General features: G+C 29.6%; 3 protein-coding genes across 6 annotated transcripts; 1 reads left to right on the top strand and 2 right to left on the bottom strand.

Moving 5' to 3' along the window:
- The first annotated feature begins 51 nt into the window (after window positions 1–51).
- On the top strand, window positions 52–13783 carry LOC123015880 (cationic amino acid transporter 3-like). 2 transcript variants are annotated; one of them, XM_044415921.1, is made up of 7 exons: window positions 52–237; window positions 5082–5307; window positions 7674–7802; window positions 9923–10078; window positions 12245–12349; window positions 12396–13463; window positions 13513–13783. In XM_044415921.1, the coding sequence occupies exons 2-7, from the start codon at window positions 5085–5087 to the stop codon at window positions 13626–13628; spliced, it is 1797 nt and encodes a 598-aa protein (XP_044271856.1). In that variant the 5' UTR covers window positions 52–237; window positions 5082–5084; the 3' UTR covers window positions 13629–13783. The 2 variants fall into 2 exon arrangements, with proteins under 2 accessions (XP_044271856.1, XP_044271855.1); XM_044415920.1 differs by lacking the exon at window positions 52–237 and adding an exon at window positions 3503–5008.
- Window positions 13756–14377, bottom strand: LOC123015885. Its single transcript, XM_044415928.1, has 2 exons — window positions 14235–14377; window positions 13756–14191 (listed from the first exon to the last, which is right to left on the bottom strand). Exon 2 carries the CDS (start codon window positions 14188–14190, stop codon window positions 13897–13899), a length of 294 nt encoding a protein of 97 aa, XP_044271863.1. The 5' UTR covers window position 14191; window positions 14235–14377; the 3' UTR covers window positions 13756–13896.
- LOC123015879 (polycystic kidney disease 1-related protein-like) lies at window positions 14254–27158 on the bottom strand. 3 transcript variants are annotated; one of them, XM_044415918.1, is made up of 22 exons: window positions 27053–27158; window positions 26921–27000; window positions 26733–26866; window positions 26021–26528; window positions 23234–23670; window positions 22759–23159; window positions 21618–21820; window positions 21346–21523; window positions 21072–21302; window positions 20715–21023; window positions 20428–20667; window positions 19972–20187; window positions 19779–19922; window positions 19585–19730; window positions 19117–19533; window positions 18998–19069; window positions 18102–18282; window positions 17909–18052; window positions 17648–17856; window positions 17251–17600; window positions 16043–16269; window positions 14254–15967 (listed from the first exon to the last, which is right to left on the bottom strand). In XM_044415918.1, the coding sequence occupies exons 2-22, from the start codon at window positions 26995–26997 to the stop codon at window positions 14651–14653; spliced, it is 6141 nt and encodes a 2046-aa protein (XP_044271853.1). In that variant the 5' UTR covers window positions 26998–27000; window positions 27053–27158; the 3' UTR covers window positions 14254–14650. The 3 variants fall into 3 exon arrangements, 2 of the variants coding, with proteins under 2 accessions (XP_044271853.1, XP_044271854.1); XR_006413405.1 differs by lacking the exons at window positions 14254–15967; window positions 16043–16269; window positions 17251–17600; window positions 17648–17856 and having other exon boundaries at window positions 17914–18052; window positions 19383–19533; XM_044415919.1 differs by lacking the exons at window positions 14254–15967; window positions 16043–16269; window positions 17251–17600; window positions 17648–17856; window positions 17909–18052 and having other exon boundaries at window positions 18079–18282; window positions 19383–19533.
- Window positions 27159–27300: the final 142 nt, after the last annotated feature.

Below are 27300 nucleotides of genomic sequence, written 5' to 3' on the forward strand. Positions count from 1 at the left end.
TTTTTTATTCAATGCTAGTAATAGAGGGGACGCAAAATGTAATTAACAATGATTATATTGAGTCAGTTTGCTGAATTGAGTTCTACCTGTTACTGTTGCCTTGCCGATTATTGTCACAAGGTGGAATTTTAGTTCGACTTGAAGTGTTTTCGCGATAATTGGCGAGAATTAAACAGTGACTCGGGTGGGAAATGATTATTTGAAAATTAATTAACAACCTTTTTTAATTGCAATAAGGTGAGTTTTAACAAAATAATTTAGCTTTTTGCTTTTCATTAAAATTTTTCAATTTTGAATTTTCTCATTTTTTTACACAATAGGTAGAAAGTTACTTCGATTTTTTAATTTTCCAATTTACTATCTACAAACATTACATGAATTGTTTTAGCGATAGTCAAAACAATTTGCTTCAAATGATAATTCGTAATTTTTTAAATTGCTGTAATTTCCTCGTAAATAAAAAATATTTTTAAGAGAATAACGCCATTAAATTATTGATGCCAGTCATTGAACTAGAAAACCAGTTTGTATTTTATGTGTTGGCATTATTTATTATTGTCATAATTGTAGTGTGTATGAATTTGGGTTTTGGGAAATTCCTAATCTTTTGACAAATTCAAATTCCAAGCATTTTTCTAGAACGTGCAGATTTTTTTAAGCAAATTAAATAGGTAATCCACAACAACCTCATAAAAATGAAAGTGGACTGTAAAATGACGATAAATGAAGAAGTCTGTTGACATTTGTAATAATTGTTTTGTTGATATGATTTTGTGTTGATATTGGCGAAAGTGTGTTTTCACCGGATGTGCATCTGCAAATAGAATGCATTATTTTTTATAAATTCGTAAAATATGTTTCATATTATTACTTTCCTGTTAACTCCTCTAATGGATTTCTTACATAACTATCGTGATGACGCAAAATTTAGATGTGGTTATTGAAAAATACAATGTTTTGCTTATAATACATTTTAGTCACATTTAATTGATTTTATGATACAAATTGTGTACAATAAATGGTGTTTCAGTATTATTAACTGGGTAACAAGATAAAACACATGTTTTACTAAGGGTTTTTGAATTGATTTTATAGTCAATTATAGTGCGGAAAATATAAGTTTTTGGTTTTTAATTCTTATTTAGGTTTATATGAACTTTTATCAACTGACTAGAATTGTTTTAAAATTAATTAAATTATATCTTATTAGCGAAATTACTTTCAAGTAGGTGTGTATAAAAAACAAAATCTTTTAAAATAATACACTTAAATTTTTGGATAAACATTAATTACAAATTGAATAAGTTGGTTTGTTAAAATACAAAAAATTAAAATTTTCAAAATATCAAAGCAATACTAGCAGACTAATGCAAACAATTTGTCATTTCATTGTATTTTGAGAATACCTGTAAAAATTACTTTTTGATTGTTTTATATTTTTTTATTATCAATTGTTTAAAGATATAGACAGCATTAAAAGAATAATGTTCCAGACATATAACAAATAAAAAAATATAATTAATTTTTTCATTGCGATAAAATAGTACAAATATCACAAACAATAAAACTTAACATCTTTTTTAGATACTTTTTCTCGAATTATAAAACCTAAGATAGTGTTGTATACTAAATTATTGTCCCATTTTGCATTGTTTGAAAAAAAATGTTAAAGTCAAATAAAACCATAAAAGTTTCTATTGTTCTTAAAAAAACATTCGTAATAATATTATCTAAAAACAACTGATTAATTAAACCAAAACTTGTTTTATTTAATTTTACAAACATATGAGTTAAAAGTATGCGCCAAAAAACTCAAATTTATTCACTATTTACCATTATTTATTTTTTGGAGTAATAGCATAATATTCATAAAATAACTTCTGCGACTTCTCAACTTAATAAGGAATATAAACCTGTGTAAAACAAAAGTGTAAGTTTTTTCAAAAATTATCCATACCTAGTCATTATAAGTACTTACTCTAAAGTCCAAAGACGAGTAGAAGATAAAAAACAATAAATATAATGGTACTCATAATTGCCAAGCAGTTTTTTATTTTTACTAAAAACCGCCTATTATGAAAAAAGCATAATTTTGCGATTATAAGTATACTTTTTGTAAATAAAAAAAACCTTTTAACATAAAACATTTTAAATTTCACAGTTCAGCATTAGTATACTTACTTGTAAGATAATAACCAATAACACAATAATAGTAATCTACGCACAAGTCTGGTAACAAATACCAAAATTATAGTCAAATTTTCGGTAAGTCTTTATGAAATAGTACTTCAAAGTACTCTAGTGCATTATTACACTCTTTTTAAAATGATTTTCTTGAAAAAATATGATTCTACTTATTTAAATTAAACCTACAAGAAACATCCTTGTTTCTACAGCATCAGTTTGCAAAAGTTTAAAAATTATTATAAGCCAAATTTGCGTTTTATAGGAATGTAAAAACGTCTCATTTCAAATCTTACTAAATTTCAAGGTCTAAAACAATTGTTAAAAACTATTTTGTTTATATAATCTTAAAATGCCAGCACCTTTGAGTATAATAGTATATTAACCGAGAGGATAACTGAAAGCAGTTGCACAAAATGCTATTTTGTGACACTGTTTGTTGGCGACATTTTGTGCAATAGGTACTTTGGCTATCAATAGACAGACTGTCGTTTTTAAGTGAGAAAATGTTCAACTTATTTCACCGAAACTAATGCAATTTAAGCTATTTTCGAGCAATTTGGGTACCGCATATGTCAAATGTCAAAAATTTTAGCTGTCAAATATAATAATAAATTGAATTTAAAAAGCGCTCAATAAAAAAAATTGTATAAAAAACGCGTGTTACAACCTTTTATTGTGATACTCGTGCATTTGCAACACTCACCACTGCGTGGCTCGTGTCACAAACTACTCATAGCACAATCAGAGTGTTTGTAAGACTTGTTTTTTTTTGTTAATACTATTTTTTGCACAATTTATCACTCAATTTTACAGAACATAATTAAGAATTTTACACAAAGACACGTATATTGCTAATTTAAATCACCCAAGCATACTTACTTATCGTAATTGTGTTCATAAACGTTTTGTGGTTCAAAAATAATAACGAAGTTACAATTCGTTAGAATTACTAATATTGGTGACATTTGAAAAACATATTTAGACAATTAGTTTGCATATTGACATATCGTCTATATTTAAAATATTTGTTATCTAATTCTAAGTGACGACAAAGTTTTTTTAGTTATAAATTTTTAAGTATTCATAATTTTATGTTCATAAATAAAATAGTAAGTGCTGGTATGTTTGTTCTATTCACTAAATTTACATTATCGTAATTTGGTATTAAAAAAAATAATATTTATATTACACATTTTTGTTTTATTATTTTTAAATAGAGTATCGATCATTTCAGATCGATCCAGATAATCAGTCAAATTTGAGTGTTAAATAAAAAAATACAAAATACATTTTTAAATTTGCCACTAAATTGTTGATATAACGCACCATGTTTCTAAGAATTATCTGCAATAGTTTTTGACTAATGTCAATTTATTTGTCAAAATAGCGTCGTGCATAGACCCACTGAAAAATTCATAACTTCAGAACCATTCATTGAAGATAAGGTATCCAACTCTTTTTCCAGTCGATTCCTCAAGTTTTAACGCATCTTTTGAGATAAAGGCGAACTCTGAGTTTTTGTTCTATTGCCTACTACAATTTTTAAAAAATTACAAATTACAAATTACAAGTAGCAATAATTTGACATTTTCAAATACAACACCCCTATATTTTAATCCATCGTTGCGTAGCCTTTTTAATTTTTGCCAATGTAGAGTTTGTGGGATCTACTTTAGAAAATTTGTAGCAAAATAAAAAATGTTGATTATTTTTTTCAAAAAAATTAACATAAGTCAAAAACTATTGCAAATCATTCTAAAAAAATATGGGTGCGTTATATAGACTATTTAGTGGCAAATTCAAAAATGTAACAAATATTCGAAGTTTTTATTAAAAAAAAAAACAGAGCTTAGTTGTTTATCTAATTTTGGGACATCCTGTATTAAATAAAAATATTTTTAAAATGTGCTTTATAACAAAACCTACTGTTTAAAAAAAAACAAGTCAATAGCTTGGATAGAAAAAAAGTTATGAAGCTTGCACGTATTCCTGGGTCACTCTGTATTTTTTTGTACAAGCTTAGTTCGATTCTTTTTCTTCGACTTGAATGTTTTACACACTAACTCACACTACAGTTTTTTACAATAATGCAAAATAACTGAGAAAATTGATTTCAAAATGTGCAACGTAACCAAAAAAGTTGTCAGATTATATTTAAAAAATTTAGAACACAAGATAATACAACGCATTATTGTATGTATTGATCACACCTCGTACATTTTCAAGTTCTACAACAGAACGAAAAGCGATTTTTTCCTGGTTATTGTAAAAACTGTCACTTTTTTTAACTCGTACAACTTAGTTTTTTAATCGTGAAAGAAATATTGCATTCATGAAACACTGGTGCCAAAATCACGAGCAAGTAATGATGCAATGTAAATATTTTGTCGACCAATCAGTACGAACTATCGCAATTAGTGAGCGTCTGGTATGTTTTCAAATGACACAATTATCTTCTACACCTTATCAATTCAATCAATTCAGTAATCAAATCTGACGCAATTCGCCTCTTTATCCTGTACTAGCGACCCCTTTAGATGATAACACACTTTTTCCTTTAAATTTTTGACAAATTCAGTACCTAAACTAAAAATTTGATTTTATTAATGTATGTCATTGCTGTTCGAATCTAATTATTCTCTATCATTCCGACCGGTTGCACCTGACCCTGCAAGAAAGTGGCAGGAAATTTGCACTTGTTAATACCTACCTATAGATTAGAGGAAGATTTCTTGATAAAATAAATATCTTCAAAATCAATTGCCAAACCACGATTACTTACTTACGTGCGATCGAAATGGCTTGCGGTACGAAAATACAGGTTAGCAGTTTTCTATTTATCTAAATTTTTTTACAAGTTTTTGATTATTTTTTTTAAATTTCGTTTGTTACAGAAAATGAGGCGACTTGTTAGTGCCCTTACTAGGAAAAAAACTTTGGATAATTCGGGTGGCAGTGAACTTGCCCGAGTCCTGTCCTTACTCGACTTGTCGGCACTTGGTGTTGGCTCCACTTTGGGTTTAGGAGTTTATGTTTTAGCAGGATCTGTGGCGAGGAAGATTGCAGGACCTGCTGTGTGCATTTCCTTCCTCATTGCAGCCGTAGCGTCAGGTGTTGCAGGTTAGTCTACCCGATTTTATCAACAACTTTTTTGTCTTTCTTTTTTTTATATTTTTCTTTTTACTGTTACTAAAATATCAAAAAATTGTAAGCAACAAACATTAAAACAAAATTGAAACCAAACTGAGTGTAACAAGGAAAAACTTTGAACTTTGCATTGGTTCAACAAAAATTAGCGACACTTTTGTTGAAACTAAAAACTTGATTTCCTAATATAAGAATTTTTTTTATAATTTATTAATTTAAACTACATAAGCCAATATAAACCAATAAACAAATTTGCTGTATATCTATCGTTTTAGAGTTAATTTTCTTAAGAATATCACAAATGGAACTTGGTGATTTTATAATTTTCTCAAAGAAACAAACGTACATTTTCTATTGTGTAAAATTTAAATTTAATCTATACGTTTATTTCACTATTTTATCTTTAAATTACAAGTATTACTTATCACTATCAATTATCATGTTTGCATCAGAGGAAAAGGGTCAGCAACATTTGAAGTATTTTCCAAAAAAGATGGTCAGTTTTGTTACTTTTGTCAGGTATTAATCCATATAGTAGAAAATCGTGTACAAGGTGAAATCTTGACCTAATTTTTATATTGTTTACTGCCTGAATTTTAACATTTTTATTATCTTTTCTATATTGATTACACTTATATTAAAGTATTTTTTATCCAGTTGTTTAAAGTATACTTTAAAAAAAAGTGTTAAATGAATCGAAAAAAAATGTGTTCAGGGTGTTTCAATTAAGATGACGTCCCTGACCAACTTCATAGTTATGAGAAATCACAATGCATGTTGTTAATGATTTATTATTTATTTATTTATAATTGATCTTTATTTATTAGGCAATTTTTTAACTCGAGTGTTGAGGGCAATAATACATTTTTGACATAATGTTCGGATTATGATTTTTTAAAGCTCATTACACTGCTGAATTGCTCTAATAATTTATAACGTTTGTAAAATGACAAAAGATTTAAATCATTAAGTTAACAAAAATAAAGATAAGTTTTGCAAACACCTAACGTCTTAATTTCTTTTTTATTGTCCTAGGTAAGTGGATAGGTCATAAAAAATGTTTTTCTGATATTTAAAATTAATCAATAAATAAAACTGTAAAAAATCCACAGAGAAACTAGTTAAAATAAGTATTTTTCCATTGTGATTTTCGATGATTACGAGTCGAAAGTATTTTTCCACTTGGCATTTGTAAGAAATGACAAAACAAAGCCTTATAAAAATGTTATTACAAATAGACACTTTTATATAATAATTTGTTTTTTTTATATAGGTATATTTTTTTGTTTATTTTACTTAAATGAAGTTACTAATTACTAATTAGACTGATCTCATTAAAAAGATAATCTAAAGTCAAGTCAACATGACAATATTATTACTGAAGTGCATTTAGATAATGATCTTTGAACATAACATTATCCTTAAACTATGACTTAACAATGAAATTCACTGCAAATGATAAAAGGTTATTTTTTTGGGAAAAATACGTCAGCTGTGACAAGATCGTTCAATGATAAAATTTTATAGGAGAGCTATATAAAATGTATAGTATTTTAATTAAAATAGTTTTTGGCATTACTTTATCTAAAACAAATTAATTAAAATGTAATTAAAATTTTATGGATTTATCTCTTGACATTCTGTTATTCTGATATGAATGAAAATTAAGATTAATCAAATAAATGTCTTGACACAATTTTGAATCAAAATTTTTATCGTTGATTCATAATATTAGATACATAGTTGTCCTTTTAATTTTTTTTTCTATTGTATTTTGCTATAAACATATGATTTCGCAGATATTTAATACTAATTTTCGGTGTTTTTACGTAAATATAAATAACCAAAATACATATTTTGCTGTTTAAATACTTCCATTTATGCCAAACAAATATTTTTGTAATCCATCACAAACAAAACTCTTTAAAAACTGTATATAGAGTGGTAAGATTAACAAGTCTTTTTACTAATACGAGTAATGATAATTGATTGTCACTTATAATTGCCAAGTGTCCATCAATCATTTTGTTTTACTTTCGATAAAATAAATGCCAATTCGGATACATAATAAATAAATGATTTAAAGAAAATAATAAAAAACAAAAATGATGTAGATACTGGTTCACATAAAAAAGTGATTTGAATTTATAATTAACAATTTAGTTCTTAATTTAGAGGCGAAGTATACTTAGTCAAAATTGTTATTGCCAAAATCGTAACATTAAAATATGACTTAAACAATTTCTAATAAATGTGTCCAATTTCTTTCTTATTAGCGATTAGAAAGTCATTTATGTAATAGTTTTGGTATTTATATTTCATGTTTTCTTTTATTTCAGGACTGTGTTATGCAGAATTCGCCGCTCGAGTCCCCAAGGCAGGTTCTGCGTACGTTTACAGTTACGTATCTGTGGGTGAAGTTGTCGCATATGTAATTGGATGGAATTTAATCTTGGAATATGCTATAGGTAGGTCGCTGCTCGGTTTAATTTTTTGTACAAAATAAATAATTATTAAATTACAACGCAGAAAAAGAAGACAAAAGTACTTAACTTACTATTGCAGCACAAATTCAGCATAAGTCATATTTTTATAAATTTGACGTGAAGAAGATTTTCTTCTGAAATTAACCCAAAGTCTGTTGCTAATGATAATTTTGAGGAGTTAATAAAACGAAATTTTTGCAGAAACATTGAAAATACTGTCTCTTTGTTCATCTTAAAAAAATCTCCCCTTGTGTAAGAAATTTTTGACCTTTATTAATGCAAATTGGCCGACTATTAACTAAAAATTCACATTATAATGCATTCATTCATTAATAATTCTTAATTATTACTAAATGACGTTAAATTCAAGACTTCAGTGTTAAAAGATTAAAGTTTTATTATTTTTAGAGCTACAGATAAAATAGAATATACTTATTTGTTAATTGGAGACTAATAATTTCACCTATAATTACATTCACTGCATTCGCAACGTAAAACATGTCAATTGTACTACTACTACTATTAATTTATTACATTATTACAGATAATTTTATCTTTTGTTCTTTAATAAATAACTAGGTTTATATTCATAAATAAATTTATAATGCACTACTTATCATCAGGCACATTTTTTCGACAAAATATTGTTATAATAAATAGAAAAATTCTAGAAGATATTTGTAACGCATTCCAAAAAAAAAAATAGCTTCCGCTTTGTTCTAGACCTCGAGGAATCCAATATTTTTAGTTATTGAGTTTTACAATGCAAATTAATAAATATAATAACATATTGCACAAAATTGTTTAAAAAATAAGTATCAGGTTTTATTAAATAAACTTTTAATTCTGTTAAATCAATCTACTTAAGACATAAAGAAATAGGAAGAGTTTATTACTTTCACGCAATATTTTTACAGGATTCTGTTCATCTTCTTATATTTCAGCGGTGAAGAGAAAGACTGCGAAACGCACTTTGAGGTGAAAAATCATCACCTTATCACAAAAGAAAGTGACTACTCAATTAAGAAAGTAGTTTTCTTGGTAAACTTGAACATATGAAACACGTCAACGTGTAACATCTCTTTCCGAAAAAAATCTTTTAAGCGAATGAGCAAATTAAATTGAAATAATTTTGTTTAACTGTGAACCAACTTTTTAATTTGTATTTTTATTATTTATTGAAATGCGCTAAGAAAAGTTGTAGACTTAAACTCTTTCTTTTTTTCTTCATTAAAATTGTAAAAATTATTAATATCTACAACTATTTCCAAAATTACAAAAAAATTGAGGTATTTTATCTAAAAAACATAATTTTGAACATTTTAAACACTTATGTTAATATAATATGAGATGAAGAATAATTCTGAATCTGGTTTTGTTAATCAGAGATCTACAGTATGTAAAACTTCATATTCTAACTCAGTAGAAAGAAAAGTTCATTTTTCTCTGCTTTTTAAGTCTTATTATTATTTGGACAATGATGTCACTTTGACAAATGAGTTTACGCAAGTTAAATAACAAAAATGTTTGTGAAAAACATAATTTATAATTTTAATAAACAGCAACTCAATGAAACAGCTTTAAGGTAAAAACCAAAGTCATTTTTAACAAGAACTATCATTATTTAATTAATAAATTAATTTTCAAAGTGACATATAAGTTGCCAAATAATTAAAACCGCCCATGTCCAAAATCAAGAGAAAAATGAACTTTTCTTTCTACTGAGTTAGAATAATGAAGTTTTAATTACAGTTTTGCTGGTTTCAAGTAAAGCAAAAACTTTTTTTCCTTTGTATTTTTAGCGTAAAATCAAAGATATTTTTTTTTCTTGTAAACTGAATCCAGGGACATACTGTATATTATTTACAAATGAGTTAGTAAGTTAGTCTTAAATTCTTATTTACACATGTGTAAACATTTTGGACAGTAAATATGCAAAAATATCTGCTTTTACCCATTAACACAGCAGAATAATTATTTTTGTTGTTTTGTTGTTTAATAAAATTTGTGTCGTGGTCACTTAAAATTACATTGGGTAACACGAACATTTATAAAAACATTGTTATTTTTTTTTTTAAATATTGTTTACCTCTTTTTTTAAGGAACCGCAAGTGTGGCTAGAGGTCTAAGCGGTTACATTGACGCTCTTGCCAACCAAGATATAAAGAATTTTATGGAAAGCTGGGCTAAAATGGACGTAAGCTTTTTGGCTTCGTATCCCGACTTTTTAGCGTTTGGATTCGTTGTTCTTCTTACAGGTAACACAAAAATATTATGTTTGTGTGAAATTACTATTTGTATCGTGTGTGTGCTTTGACACTTCACTCATTGGAGGCCTCGATGTTAAATTCACGGGTATTTACCTTGCCAATTCCACGGTATTTCCTACAGCCGGTTTCAACAAGATCAGGGATTATATCCTTGTTGGAATAAAAGAGTAATTAATTCCCACATGTTATATAATCGGACACGCAAAGATAAATAAGACGAAAAAAGTGTTACGTAATGAAAATTATTAGTTGAAAGAATGATATTTCTCATGCGAAAATAATTTATTTTTTAATTGCCGCCACCAAGTTCAAGAACGTACAAAACATGACACAATAATCTTCTATCATAACACAGGGCGACAAAAAAAAGTCATGTCGCGACAACTTGACACATTTTATATCATTTTGTTCGTCTCAGTGAGACAAATCAAATTCACTAAGAAAAAATTTAAAAAGTCCACACACTTTGAACAAAATAATTTTTTTTTAATTTAAATGAATTTAAAATACTTTAACTTTAAAAAATCATTACTCAATGACTATTAGGCCGATTTTCTTCAAATAAAGACCATTCTAAAAGAATAGACTTGCCCTTTAGAATGATATGCAATTTGAAATTGAATATTGGCAAACTTTTCTTCTTACAGTGTTCGAACAAGTTCGAAGTAAATCGAAATAATCTAAGAGAAACCCTACGAGTAATTTTTTTTTCATCATTACCATCGTATAGAGCATCTCTTTATTAGTTGTAATCCTAATTTTCAAAAAAATATACCGAGTAGTTTTCAAGATCTGATTTTTTGAAGTTATGGTTTGCTAATCAAGCATTGCTCCATATAGGAGAAATGCATGTTAATCTTACTTAAAATTGCATTTTTATAAAAGTATTTGTTTTAGGACTCTTCTTTTGCTTAAAAATGGTCAATTGCACTTTCCTTGTTCTAATAACAATAAACAAAAACTGTTTGTTTACTTAAAACAAATAAAGAGTACCTGCATACTAATTAAAGCAAATAAAGAGTTTTTTTGTTGTAAAGTTGATCATTGATCATTGAGCAAAGATGATCTAGAAGTTTAAAGCACGAGCCTTAAATATAAGGGCAAATCTTTTTCAAATCAAATCACTTTCCATTCAGATTTCGACTTGTTCACTTTGTTCTAGCTTTCTGAACGTTTTTTGAAAATGTTCTGAGCAAATGCTTTCTCATCACTTTAGAGTGATGTTAAATGCAATAAGTCACCTGATTTATTTTGTTGGTACATTCTACGTTTAGCTTCAGTTAGCTTGTAGGTAGTAGTTGTTGTGATAACAGTTGCATACGAAGCAACTGACTTATTGCATTCAACATCAGTAGAAAGTGATGAAAAGGCATTTGCTCAGAACATTTAAAAAAAAGTTCAGAAAGCTAGAACAAAGTGAACAGGTTCGAATCTGAATGGAAAGTCATTTAATTTGAAAAAGATTTGTTTTTATATTTAAAGCTACTGCTTTAAACTTCTAAATCCTTTTTGCTCAATGATCAGTGATCATTTTTAGAAAAAAAAAAACTCTTTATTTGCTTTAATTAGTAAGCAGGCACTGTTTTTTGATTTAAATAAAGAAACAGTTTTTTGTTTATTCTAATTAGAACAAAGAAGGTACAATTGACCATTTTTTAAGCAAAAGAAGAGTCTTAAAACAAATACTTTTATAAAAATGCAATTGTAAGTAAGATTAACATGCATTCATGCATTCACTTCAAAAAATCATATCCTAAAAACTACTCGGTATATTATTTTAAAAATTTGCATTCTTACTAATAAAAAGATGCTCTACATGATGGTGACAAAGAAAAAAAATACTCGTAGGGTTTTTCTTAGATTACTTCGATTTACTTCAAACTTCTTCGAACACTGTTTGAAGAAAAGTTTGCCAATATTCAATTTCAAATTGCATATCATTCTAAAGGGCAAGTCTATTCCTTTAGAATGGTCTTTATTTGAAGAAAATCGGCCTAATAGTCATTGAGTGATGATTTTTTAAAGTTAAAGTATTTCGAATTTGTCTTACTTGTCTTAGGCAAACAAAATGATATAAAATTTGTCAAGTTGTCACGGCATGACTTTTTTTTGTCGCCCTGTGTAATTATTTAATAAACCAATTTGTATTTCCAGCTTTACTTTCCATTGGTGTGAAAGAATCCTCGCGACTCAACAACATTTTCACTGGTCTAAACTTAATCACTGTAGGCATTGTAATTGTTTCCGGGGCCATCAAAGGTATTTTTTCCATCTACGTTGCAATTTCCAAAACCTATTTTTCCAGCCGATTCAGCCAACTGGAACAAAAAAGTAGAAGACATACCAGAACAATTCAGAAATCATTCAGGAACCGGCGGTTTTATGCCTTTCGGCGTTTCCGGAATGATGGAAGGAGCAGCTCAGTGTTTTTACGGTTTTGTTGGCTTCGACGCTGTTGCAACAACCGGTGAGGAGGCGAAAAACCCTCAGAGAAACATCCCATTAGCTATAGTCATCTCCCTCCTCGTCATTTTTTTGGCCTACTTTGGCATTTCGACAGTTTTGACCATGATGTGGCCCTATTACGACCAGGACCCCACAGCTCCATTCCCATACGTTTTTGACCAATTGGGTTGGCCGGTGATCAAATGGATTGTGACAATAGGTGCTGTCATTGCCTTGTGTACAAGTCTCCTTGGAGCATTGTTCCCGCTTCCTAGAATCATCTACGCTATGTCAAATGACGGCTTGATTTTCAAATTTTTGGCAAAGATTCATCCCAAGACCAAAACTCCAGTCATTGCGACGATATTATCAGGGATTCTGGTGGGTGCAATGGCCATACTTTTCGACACTGATCAGCTGATTAGCATGATGTCGATTGGGACTCTTCTGGCCTATACTATCGTAGCTGTTTGTGTGTTAATACTAAGGTACCAACCGACAGAACCTCAATATCCTAACCTTGAAATCAAGCAAAATCTTGAAGACAGTTACGAGTATACCTTGTTGGGCATGTTTAAACAACTTTTCAATTTGAACATGACGAAATACGCCAGTTCATCGTCAACCAAAATCACCAATTGGAGCATAATCCTGTTTGCTGTTTTCGCAGCCGCCTTTGATGCCATCATCATTTACGCCATCGATGTTCTCAATAAACCCTACTACATGACACTTTTTATCATTGTTACTTTAGTTATGTTGACTCTAGTGGTTGTTATTGCCAGACAACCTGTAGACGAAGTGAAAATTTCGTTCAAAGTTCCTTGGGTACCCTTTGTTCCGTGTTTAAGCATCATCATAAATCTTTATCTTATGTTAGAGTTGGATAAAGACACTTGGATTCGGTTTGGAGTTTGGCTATTTATTGGTGAGTTTTTAAAATGAAGGGTTTTGTGTGTATTAATTGTCATTTCTAGGTTTTCTCATATATTTCTTCTACGGTATTAAAAATAGTGAGGAAAGAAAACTCAGGAAAAATCAAAAGTTGAAAGCAGAATCGGGGGAGACAAATAAGCAAATTACTAAATTTTAAGAAAAATCAACAAATTGCTGTTTTTGTGATACATTTGTTTTAATTTATGTAACTTTGTACAGTGCCTATTTATTACTACAGTTACTACTCATCATCGTTGTCGATTTTTATACAGAAAGAAAACAAAGCTTTAAAAATAAATTCTAAGAGAAACATTTATTCTTATTTATTACTTTTATTTTATGATATGTACAAAATATTTTAGTTTTACAATCATCTGACAAATTTTAGATAAAAGTTCTTCTGGAAAAAACCTTTTTAAGGTATGTTATATCCTATAGTACTCATCAAGCCACTCTTGTGTTTCGGGGGAGTCCAGATGACCAATAATCCGAAACCAAATTTCGACTTTGTCTTTAAAAAAAGACGTCCATTTGTACATCAGCTCATACACTTGACCGTAGTCAAGAGCTTGGTATCTTTCGTCGACACCTTCTATGTTTTCGTTATGTTCTAGCTCCGTAACGTGGAGAATTTTTACCTTGCTGGGATCAGCGATAATTCTTCCTTCAGTTAGGAAATCCTCCACGATGATTTTCGTTAAAGCTTTAGCAAGCTGCATTCTAAAAAAAGGCGTATTTTTGTAAAAAGATAAAATAAACTTACTTGTAAAGGAATGAATTAACAATTGTGTGCAAAAACCACACGACGTCTTTCCAAAGTTGTTTATTCCACTTAATTAGTTTGTTATTGTCAGTTAGATCTCATGGTTTGAGCCCCTTGCCCTTCAATCGAAAGTGCACTTTGAGGCAAGAGAAAGTACTCATTAGCAATGATAATCGACATTTGAAACTTATCTCGTTGGTCTTCAGTTTAATGACCAATGACAAACACTGCATTTAGTATTTCAAAATTATTATGGTTGTGTATTTGAAAAAAAATCTGGTAACACTTATCATTTTCTAACTTAAAAGTAGTAAAATATAAATCTAGTATTGTAGACATTACAAAAATTCTAATTAAGAGAGAAAACGCAACTTGTTTTATGATTGTTTATTATTTTTTTGATAAATATGGGAACATCAAAGGTATCGTCTAATCTTCTTGATATTCAACTTTTGAATTCGGTGCAACTTTTGCACGCACAGTTTCAGCATCAAATCGCATCTTTTGAGCGTTTCCTGCTTTTGTTCGATCATTTCGACACAGTTTTGCAACTTCTTATCCAGCACCTTTTTAATTTCTTCGCCAAACTGGGGCGCTTCGTCTTGCAACAAATAGTTAACGACATTTGCAACTTTTGTGACTTTTTCTTCCTCAACAAACTGTCGTCTTTTTCCGTGAACATGTCCAATAAAAAACACTTTTGCGTTTTCTTTGTCCGACTTTAAAAAGTAATCACGACACACTTTTAACATCATTTTTACTTCGTTTTCACTGAGAGAAGCGGATTTCTTGAAGAGAGTTTGATTACGAAAAATGCATCGTGCAATGGAAGTCATCCTTTTTAATCGAGCAGCAGTTATAGATCTACACCGTACGTAATAAAAAGTTTCTGGTTTTGGTTCAACTTTTGGCTTTACGTCCATTCCTGCTTTTAGATATTTATATTTGTATTTGAGAAAGCGTGGAATGTACCGTGATTTCTCTTCAACAAAGCTTTTAACATTGTATTCTCGTGTTTCTGACGACAGTTCAAGTTGAGCTTCAAAATAAGACATCACTATGATCATAATAATAATGTACATGGTGACAGTAATAATAATAATGTACAAAACAATATAAAAAGTTGCAACTTTGTACTTCAAATAATCAGTTAGACGCATTGCTTTAGGCTTAAGTGTCATAAGCAACATCAGTTTTATTAATTCAATCGGCGTGTGAATTCTTCCAAAGTAATTCCCAAGAAGCAAACTTAAAGGAAACGCAAAACTTAACAACATCACGAGAATAGCGACAGAAAACGACAACAGCAATTTTCCAGCCACCAACAATGTTTGTTCCATAACTCGAAACATTGCAGCAAATCGTAGAAATTTCCACAAACGCACTGTTGCAGTGCATAAAAGACAAGCGGCCACAAAATTTAATCCGTATTCGATTTGAAACAAATAGAAGTAGTTTACAAATTCGTTATGTTTGGCCTTTTCAATCTTGTCAAGATAACGTCCCACAAACTTCATTCTCAAGCCAAACATAATGATACATGTTAAACTCATTAACACTATAATCATATCAATTAAAAACCAAGTGTCTCGGTAGAAGGAACGTATTTTTTTGACGGTGCCAACTGACTGTTTCAGTAATAAAATAATCACCCAAAGAACGAACAAAACGAAGAAAATCGATGATATTTTCTCAACTTCGTTCTGGACAAACAACATTCGAACACAATGGACCTGAAAAATAACAATGTCAAAATATTATAGAAGTTTTTTTTTTTTGTTCTGATGATGTGACGAGTAGAAACTTACAGAAACATCTCTCAGGATGTAACCGCTTGCACTTTGTTCAATCATCAATCGAATTGAACTAAAGACGTTGAAATTAGGATTGTAGGTCAAAAATTCTACAAAAATAACTCGAGATCTTGGATCTATCCATGTATCTTGCAACATTCGTAGAAAATTGGCCAGAGAATTGTACATCGTACGACCCAAATAATGAATATATCCACCGCCAGTGTAACTGGCAAATTGTCCTAAATTTCAAAAAAAGTTAATACAGAGTGTTTCACATAATTTTACGAGGCCTGCGCCTGCACAGTAGATTTGATTGAAATTGGCATAATGGTTGGCTCTGGAATTTCATATTTAAGTTAGTAGCCCTGCGCCATGTCCCTAATATAACAGTAAATGGGGTTTTTGTTTTTCTTTTATTACTTACCTACATGGTTTGTTGAACTGACATGACTGATATTTGTATTCGTTTTTTCACTGTTTTCGTTGCTTGTTTGTTATTCCCAGTATTTTTTCAAATTATAGTTAAAAGTAGTTCTCATCAACAGTACACGCTAAGGTATGTTTGAAAACATAATCTTTTTTTTTGTTGTTCCTGTTTAATGGAATCAAATATACCAATTTAAATATAGCCAAATTATTTTCTCCAAAGCAAATAGTGTGTTTTTGGTGTTAAAACTACACATCTGCAAAGGGATGAAACAGAGTGTTCCTTAATATGTAAAGCAGTAAAGACTTTTTCACATTTAAAGCGCGGTTTACACAATCATGGCCTACTGTTATGCCAATTTCAATGAAATGGATTATAAGATGCAATCAATAATACATATTCCGATACGAACTTGATTACAAATTTTGAAAAATTGGATAATCTGCTCTAGTTTGTTCACCCTTTCAAAAATTAAAACATTTTTAGTTAGTTAGTGATTAAGATAGATAAACTAGAATCATATTCATGCTGTCTCTTGATAGAACAAATGATAATTGTTTCTGAAAAACTGCAATTTATGACTATTAATGAAACAGTGATTAATTTGACAACTACCGTCATAGATTTTCAAAAATTAAATAATTGCATGTGTATTTTTTGTATCTACTTTTTGTGAATTTTGTATACTTAGGTGCATACATTAGGCGCAAGCCTCGTAAAGTTGTGTGAAACACCCTGTATAAGTTATTATTGCATTTTGTAACACTGTTTTTTGATAAAAGTCACCACTTACCAAACGCTAGAGAGGAGCCCGATTCTTGTTCGCTCTGATATTGCCAAATGTAGTGAAGCCTGTCATGTGTGGCAGCAATAGGATTAATCTCTTCTTTCCAGCCCACATCAAAAGTTTTAGTTTCGAGGAATCTAAGAGAATATTCTGGCCAACAAGACAAGTTTAGAAAACGCATTTTAGATGCTACTTCGCAGGAATTCGGTTGTATTCTCTGTTGTCTTATTCGAGCCACTCCGATGTATTTATTCACCATGTCAATCATTAATCCCGGGTCGTAAATTGAGAAATTTTCATACCATTCTGGTGCGTGTAGAACATCTATTAACGTTCGATTAATATAATCGTATATTCTTAAAAAATATTAATTTTTTTTTGGTTAAGAAATTTGTTTTATTACTCTTCTAAACTATCCAAATCTTCAAATGTTATACTTCTGGTATGTAAACCGGTAAGTAGGTCTCTCATGTCGTTTTTAGAAACGACCATAAGTCTGTCCTTGTTTGCCAACACTACAACGTATAAAATTATAATGTAAATGATAAACATCAAGAGATCTTCAAATTCGGAAATAACTGAATAACGGTGAATCAACAATCTCCGCACTTCCTGCAGTTTAGAAACAATAAAATAATAAATTATTAAAATATTACAAACAAACCTTAACTCGTCTTTTTCTTAAAGGTTTATACAAATGTTGGAAGTAAGGTCTTAAAATCAGATTCCCAAATTTTTTACGTAAGTATTTTCTCTGGTACTCAGTTGTGTTCAGAATGTGTTGATACATTTTTTCAACGTTATCTTTCTAAAACTAGCCATAAATGTGTGAAATTATTGATGTTTATGTTTGTTACAAAATAAATCTTTATAAAGAAATTCTGTATTATAGAACATGTGCTTTCGTAGATGAAAATATCAAATGCTATTCCAATTAGACAAGAAGTGAGCCAAAGTAAACTCCTATAGTATGTCACCCAAAAACCGTAAATTATCAAAAAAGTTGTCGAAATAATTATTAAACCAACCAGAAATGACCTAAAATCAATCTGTTGTAAATTTTTTGCCTTCTACTCAAAATAAAATTATTACTATTTCAAATTGTTTATTACTTTTTTGTGGAGTAAACAACATTTTTTTTTAATTTATTAACAAATTATGTGTCGTTTAGTAAACATTCTCATAATTCTGTAATTTGCATAAAGCTGAAAAATTATCCCGGCGCATCCACCATTTTTCAAAAAAAAAAATTCAATAATAAATTGCCTAATTTCTAAGAGTTAGACGCAACTTATGCTATTTTAATATTTTCTTTCAACCCGTTTTTCTTAAGTTAATTTGAAATTTTACAAAACTTCTTTTTAGAGACTTTGTCACTCACAATTTGTAACTTCTAGTTAACACACTGAATAACTAAAATAAAACGTAAATCTACTTTAACAATGTTTTTTTTCTTACCATTAAAAAAATTGTAATTTATTATACAAGACAATAAAGAAATTGTTTATCTACGAGTGACGAAGTCACAAATGGACTTTTTTCACGAGTAGATAAATAATCTTTATCGTCGTGTATAATATTTCGTTTTAATTTGTACTTACCTATTTTTTATACAAAATAAAGAATAAAAATAGTATAAATTAGTAGATAAAAGCATTCTTTAACATTGAGTACAAAATAAAGTAAAAAAAAAAGTCTCCTGTATTTATCAAAAGTATGCACATTTTACTAAAATAAAAAGTATTATACTCACCAACATGCAATGGTCAGGATTAAAGGTACTTTGACAGTCTTCCCATGCCACAAATTTTGGAATTTCGACAATCTACAAATTATTTTAAATAACTTGTGTTATAATATTTTGTGCGGTACCGAAAGCCCCATATTATAAGAGAATGAAGTACAAACGAAAAAAATGAAGAGACAAAAGCAACTAAAAATGTAAAGTAATTCACATGAAACATTACGTAAGTGTCTAGGCAATCTTTCGGCTCAAGTTTTGGTAGACCATAGCATAAAAGAGCTAGGAAATAAATTGTTAACACAGTCGAGAAAACAATTGTTAATTTTTGTAAATAGGAAATCTGTTCGTCTTCTTGACACCAGTACCAAACATGAAATTTTTGTGACAAATTTACCCTAAACTTTCTCTTTATGATTGTTTCTTTTTGTTTAAACGGTTCCACCGCATAATAAGTGAAACCTTTCAACACAGAAAATTTTACTTGGATTTTAAATCGCCATTCCTGATGTTGCTGCATATCATACACGTAAATTTCGCGACAATGCCTCAAAATTATTTATATAAATAAAATATTGCAAAAAATCTTTATTAAATACCAAGTAGGATTTACTCCGACTGAATCAAACCACAGTTCGATTTCTTCTAATTCACCCAAACTGCTTTCTGTAGCTAACAAAAACAAATCTTCTCCGAAATTCTGAAGTAAAGATTTTCTTGGATCAGGATAGTTCAAGACATGTGGCTAAAAGTAGTAAAAAGTGACAAAAAAATGTGGTATTTTTATACCAACTTCACTAGATTTATTTTCCCCATGGAGTCTAATAGTCACATTAGATGAAGTACTAGCACTTAGTTTTAATCCAGTTTTAACAGTTACCAGATAAGCAAAACGGTGCTTTGTGTTATTATCAGCCAAATAATACACGCAAATTTTCTAAAAAACATATAATGAAACATATAATCTTGTAAACATCGTCTAATACCTTCTTCGGTAATAAAACAAAAATAACAAGGACGTGAAAAACACATAATGTTACAACAAATGTTAGGAAAATAACTTTGGTTGAAACAACTTGTAATTCTAAATCCGGCATTAGTACTGTTTTCTCCAGAAAGTTTATATTTTCAAAATATCCAGCAATTGCAGAAAAATGGTAGCACTTACAATGGATCACAGAGCTATTTCCACCATCGCCAGGCTAAAAAAATGTGCATTAAGTAAATTAAAAAAAGTTAAAACACAGCAACAATTTTTATTAAAATAAAAAAGTCCAAATAAGTAGTTAGAAAGTTGGTGAAAGCTTGTTTCTAAAGCTTTTATTTTTGATAAAACATTTATAGTTAAAAATCGGGCCTTCCATATTTTTTCTATTAAAATTTCCCGTTTAAAATAAACTTACCTAGTCAACAAAATAAATTAATTTGAAAAAACTACGTACATAACAAGAAAGTTCCCACTGAATTGCTTCTCTATTCCAACGAAGACAATTTGTTACTTTCGAATGCACATTGAAGTGTATTGACGTCTCTGTTTTGTTATACACAGACAAGATACCTATGTAGACTAAAACATCGTAGTCTTCTCTATTTATAAATGAAATGTTTAGAGTGTCAAATTCATTAATAGTGCCATTATGAAAATCGCCCATTGTTGGAAATTTGAAATACGTTGTAATAAACTGTTCAGAAAATAATTAACGCAAGTAGATCATAAAATTTTACGTACTTTTAAAGAATTTTTTTCCGTGAAGTTAGAAAACTCAACATGCAACATTCTTCTTTTTGGTACAGCAAACTGTAAAATTTGATTACAAGAGATTCTACCACATTTATCCGAAATACGAAAAACGTTCTTCTCTGAATTCCTAGTAAAAACAAAATCAGGTCTTTTAGTAAAAAAAATTTCCACCGGTTGTTGAAAATCGTAAATACGTTTCTTGCATGTCGAGTGCCAAAACTGGATAATTGCAATATTTGTAGCCACACGAGTGTGGTTAGGGTTCCACCACATTATATCTTGCTTCCAAATCGTCAACTGTATCATCTTTTGGTAAATGTAGTAAATTTTAGTACGAAAACTTACAAAGACGTCAAAAGGGTGTGTTTCACCGGCAAAATCTTGAGAAGGAATTAATACAACTCCATCTGAAGCCATTCTTGAATCAGCTATTTCTTTTCCTAGATCTTTGAGGACGAGTGTTGTATCGAATTTTCCTTCAGTTTTAACAATACCTTCACCGATAGCGGTGGTAAATGCCATCACTTTTGCCATTTTACTGGAGGCATTCAAAGTGTTTCCCGTCGCTATTGTTAACTAACGCAAAATTTAGTGGACAATTATTAACAAAAATGCTTACATCTCTTAGATTATTGTAATAGTCTGGACCATGATCTTCATAATCGGGATAATCTTCAACCAGTACCGGTTGTCCCTCACTAGGAGGAGGTCGAATTTTTTTCGAGATATTTAGTTTCAGGGGTTCTAATATTTTAAGATTTTCTTTTGCATGAGATTTCAAACAACGGGACACAAATCTGAAAGTAGTTTGTTAATCGGCGATCAATAATCTTGATAATCAACGCGCTCGCTCACTAACAAACTTTTTCGTTATGATATGAAACAAGTCACCTGGCGACTGATTTAGATTCTTCAGCCATGTTGAGAAGATTTTGCTTCTCTTTCATAACATTTAACATCTTATCCGTTATTTTGTCACACACACTGGTCGATATTTTGGCAATTTCTGGATCTGTTGTTGGAGATTGGAAATTATTCAGTTTCGTTAACGTATCACCCATTTTTAAAATAGTAGAAACTTTGCTAGGAGAAGTCTGTAATTGCTGTCTTATACAGGGTGTTGCAGAACTCGCGCCCCAGAAAAAAATGCCATGTAAGGTAAGATACCAGAAACATAGAAAAAATGTTACAAAAAAATATCTATAAAAATTTCAAATTTTGAACTTTGACTGTTGGAAAAATATTTCTCCTAGTTTTTTGCTACAGGCTATTAGAATTATATACAGGGTGTCCCAGCGTGTTGAAAAAGTCCATGAGTAATTTTTAAATGGTAAAATTTAAAAAAAATATATGGACATTGCTAGATACTAATCTAGTCCATCGCCTAAAATTATTTTTAACTATACAGCGTGTCTCAAAAATAAGTTACAATACAAACTTGTGTTTTTTAAATAAAACATCATATGTTTCTTAGCGTTTTTAGATGTAGATTTATATGACAATGTTTTTAAGCTAAACTTTTATTGGTCGATTTTGCTTAGTTTTAAAAATAAGACGGTTTTTTTAACGAAAACATGCACTTTTTAAAAATTTATTACACAAAAATTAAGATATGTACTACCGCAAAGAAAAAGGTACAAGTTATAAGATTGTAACATTTTTTTAGGGTGTTGCATTTGTAAAGATAAAAAAATTAAGGCGTTTGTTATAAGTTCAATAACTTAAAAAATTAAATGGAACACCCTATTAATTGTTTTTCCATTTAGAATATTATTAAATTGTCTTTCCAAACTTATTTACTTTTAGGTGTTTATAATTAATAACTAAAAAGATATTTAACGTTAAACAGATACAAGATCATCAGTAACATTAAATAGACATAAAAAAATGTCAAATATCAAAAATTTTTGACAAAATGTTTTAAGCATTGTTTCCATGTTCCTGGTATCTTATTTTACTTGAAATTTTTCTCTGAGGCGCGAGTTCTGAAGCACTCTGTATACAGAAAATACAAAATTACTAAAACACTCACACTTAAAAGGTCTTTAGTCGCTCTAATTTTTAATGTCCTAATAAAATTAGTAAACTGTGGATCTTCTTCAATTTTAGTATCTACAAGTTCTTCGACCAAAGAAGTCATTATTTGCATAGCTTTTCTTCTTTCAACAATATCTGTACTGCGTGCTAATTGTTCAACTGATTGACTTGGAGTTTTGCCATTATACACATTGGTGACAATTTTTATAACTTCTTTTGTAGGTTTATTAGCTAGACTTGAAATGACTTCTACCTTAAGCGGCACAACATTTGTTGGATGGCCAGTTTTCGTTATTATTGCTTGAAGTTTCTTGTTTTTGGAAGACGACAACACAAATGTTTGCCGAAAAACGTTAGGATAGTAGCCTTCAATAACCGAAGTTGTTTTCGATGGATCTATAAAACGTAAAATTTGAATATTTGCTTTGTCAAATGTGTATCGTCAGTGAAAAATTCCCCGTGTAAAATACCTGTAGTGTCCTTATAAACCAATTCGTAATAGTTTCGATCATTAGGCGGCACTTGGACACATTTAAAGGTGAAACGCGTTTTGAGTGATTCGCCTTTTTCGGGTGTTACTCGACAATCTTTGACTTCAGCAGGTCCTGGAACCTCTATGATAATATTCGAGTATCCGCTTCGTTGATGTCCGGCTTTTAACTGAAGGCTTATATTGTAAATGCCAGGTTTTAAAACATTTTCTTTTATGAGAAATTTGCGACCCTCCCTACCAAAGCGTGTGCTAGTCTTGTAATTAAAAGTAAAACTTGATTTTGTTTTAGATGCTATTGTCCACACGAGGTCATTATCATTTACAAGTTTACAACTTTGGTGACAGAAACCTTCGAGAAATGTAGAAGACTTTACATCCGAATAGGTGGCTACCGGAGGGCAATTCTTCTTGCAACTGTAGAAAAAAACAGTCATATACAGGGTGAATAAGTATGGAACCAAGCGGTTTTTTTTGAAATCATATGCCTCTAGAAAATAATAATTAGTATAAATAAAAATAATCAAAAAAATGTGATCGTATTTTGAGAAAGAAATATTGTTTTGTTTTTGAGTTATGCGATTTTTTTTGTAAAAATTGCAATTTACGTACAATTTTTTTTTTGTGAAAAATTAAATATAAGTAGATAGAAATCCTTAGTTCATAACCTTTATGACAAAAATAGTTTTATAATGGGTTGCCGTTTAAAAAAAATACAAATTTTGTAGAACTCAAAGACTCAAAGACAAAGATTATCGTTCTCCAAAATTTTTCACCCGCGAAGTTTCATCTTCACTCACTGACCTTGTCCTTTTATTTTTTACAAAGGAATAATGTTTAAATGCTATTCCTTCTGTATATTTTTTCAATCAGGAAAAAAATTTTTAACAGTTAAAATTTAATTTTTTTTAAATCTCGTAATTTTTTTATTTTAAAGTGTAACAATTTTCAACGGCTGATGATGGCAAAAATGTCCCAACTTGACTAAATAAAAATTTATCGATTTGTGGAGATGACTTTAATATTACTTACTCTGTTTAAAAGATTAAGATGTAAAAAAATTTTTTTTGATAAAACATCACATTTTTATGGTACTTTATCATTCATCAATTAGTTTTTCGAAAAAAATATATACTTTAAGCAAAAAATGTTTAGTTAAACGAAAAGTGTGCAAGCAGAAGTCAGAAATAGACCACTGATAAAATTTAGACGCAATTTCTAATCCAGGTTTGCTAAACATTCTTCAATTTTTAGTAAGAAATTGATGAAAATACAACATAAACATCAAACAGAAAGAACGCTTAAATTAGTAGGTCTGGTTGCATCGTTTTTGAAGAACGAGTTAAAAAAGTAACAATTTTGAACCTAAAGCCGAAGGAGAATTTAGAAAATGCATCAACTTTTAGCTCATTTCAATAAATTACACAAAATTTATTGCTGATCTTTGTAAACCCTGCTTGTACGAATTTATTTTACAAAAAAACTTTTTTTCTGTATAGGTACCCTTTTTTAATAAATGTTTTTGTAGTAAGAAGCTCATTTTTGTGCAAAACATTGCACTTACAGTGTGGTTCTATTAATATTATTAGCACTGAAATCTGTTTTTGGACATTAGGTAGTGTCCTTAGCTATTCGATTATAAAAGCTTACAAAAAGCAAACAAGCACAAAAGATTCATAAAAGTCAAAATTTTAACATCATAACCTGAAAACACAACCATAATTTTTTAATAAAATTTCTAGGAACATAAACAAAAGATATGTTTTTTTATTGCGTTTTTAAATTCTCCGAGTTATTCTATAAGATCTATCATTGATCTTACTTAAGTTCAGCCGTTTATGAGATTTTTTGACTTGAACCTTCCTATTCAAAAATCGAAAAGTATGCGATTTTTAACTATTATAAAATTTTGCCATTTAAAAGAGAAAGAATCGATCTTTTTTTGGTTAATTCATAATTAAAAAAAAATATTAATAATGTTACGCTTGGGAAAATTCAAATACATACTAATAGGTCATTTTTTTTAAATAAAACGCTCTAAAATTTTCTTCATTAAGTGGAGGAAAATTTAATTCTGCTTCGATTTTTTTTTTGTATTAACATTTTCTATGCCTATGAGCTCAAGCAGACATAAAATTTTTTTAGTCATCACAATCTAATTTTAACTGTTAATATAAAAAAATTATTTTGATTTTTCTTAAATTTATAATTTGTAATTGAACAACATTGAGCATTAATTGAACATTGAGTCCGTGCGGGGCCCTTTGAGGCCTGGACTGGTGTTCCGTGGAACCCACGAAATCCTACTAAGTACGCCACTGATCAAATTTTTCATTTCACATTAGACTTAAGAATAATGAGAAAAGTGTAACTTTTATCATTGAGAAACATAATTTTAGATATTTTAAAAATAATTTGTAATTAGACAACGAAACCCACAAAAACCTGCTCAGTGCGTCACTGGTTAAAATACTTTTTTTTAGAAATACGTATTTTTTTTAAATTGATTCAAGTTATAGATTTCTAACTTAAAATCTCACCAAATCAATTAGAAATAGCTCTAATCGCTTTATTACGTCAAAACGGCAATATAAACATTTATTTTAACGAAAAACAACTATTTCTAGCTTAAAAATCATGCCAAATCGAGTAGAGATAGCAGTTAATTGATTGAAATAAGTACAACATTGGTTTAAGAGTATTTCTGGCATATGAAAACCTGCCTTTAATTGCTCACCAAATTTAATTCGATTAAAATCGTACTTACTCGATGACTAAATTGACTGAATTTTTCAGCACGTAAATCGTTTGCGAGGTGTTGTCATGCGTGTCCCATTCAGTTGACACTGTCAGCGTGAAAACAAATTCGTCCTCATCCACAGCAAGTTTTCCTGGAATAGTCACTACTTTCTCATTGAAAGTCCAATCCCCTTTACAAAAAGACGGCGGTGTTTTTAGTTGCGTACAAGTCCATAAATAAGTTAGTCCTTTGTGAGGATCATCTTTAAGATTTGAATTGGTTGATTGCGATCCGTCGACTTTGAAGGCAAGATTAGGAGCAACAACACGTGACGATCCACCTTCTATAACTGCTGTCGGATCTTCAGCAGCAATCACAATGTAACATTGATAACCTTCTCCTTCCATCGTATCATAGCTCGTAATGCTGGCGGAAACTACATATTCTCCTGGCTCAAAAGAGTGCGGGGGCGCTTTCCACTCGGGCCCGTCGTCATCTGCAGCGTTCGTCACTTCATAATTAACTTCTTCACCACCTTTTTTTAAATTCAATTATTTTTGAGTAAATTGCGTTTATAGGACTTTATTTAACGTAAATGTAAATGTTAATAATGTAATATAATGTAAAAAACATTTTATTTGAGATGCTAATTGTTATTAGTAATGATTTTAATGGAATGAGAAGTGTAGAGTGTTTTCAATGATTAAATTTGAATTAAATAGTTTTTTAATGTCCTCACCTTCAAGTTTAGCACACTCATAGCTATACATAAAACCTCCGAGTTGTCTGGCATCGATTCCTCCCCAACCAAAATCTACTACTACTTCTTCCGAGACATAAAACGGTTCATTTCTGGCGTCATCTATATATTCACTAAAATATACGTGGTTTTATACATATGTAATATGAAAAATTACAATAAAATACAAGCAATGGTTTGGCTCTGGAAAATCAACTGAAACAGCTGTCATTAATATCAGGAAAAATGATACTATTTTAAGCATTATCTAAAAATAAAAATATGTTGTTTATTACTCGTACATATCTGTGCATACTTACCGTCTATTTGTTTAAACGAGTTGTAAAACTTTGACAATTGAGGGAACACAATAGTATTGAAATTCATTCGTACGTGTGACATTTTTTTTACTTGACGAAATTGAAAACAAAACACAATATAAAGCCATCTTTGATCTTTCTTTAAAAATATTGTAAAAAAAAATTCTAAATGGGTAATTTGACAGTTTTTCTTTTAAACAAAATACAATAAAACAAAAATTATTGAAAAATAATAATAATAATACTCA

The sequence above is a fragment of the Tribolium madens genome, unplaced genomic scaffold (assembly GCF_015345945.1).
Source record: "Tribolium madens isolate multiple individuals breed KSU strain unplaced genomic scaffold, Tmad_KSU_1.1 Scaffold_19;HRSCAF=116;Tcas5.2_LG9, whole genome shotgun sequence".
Classification (NCBI taxonomy): Eukaryota; Metazoa; Arthropoda; class Insecta; order Coleoptera; family Tenebrionidae; genus Tribolium; species Tribolium madens.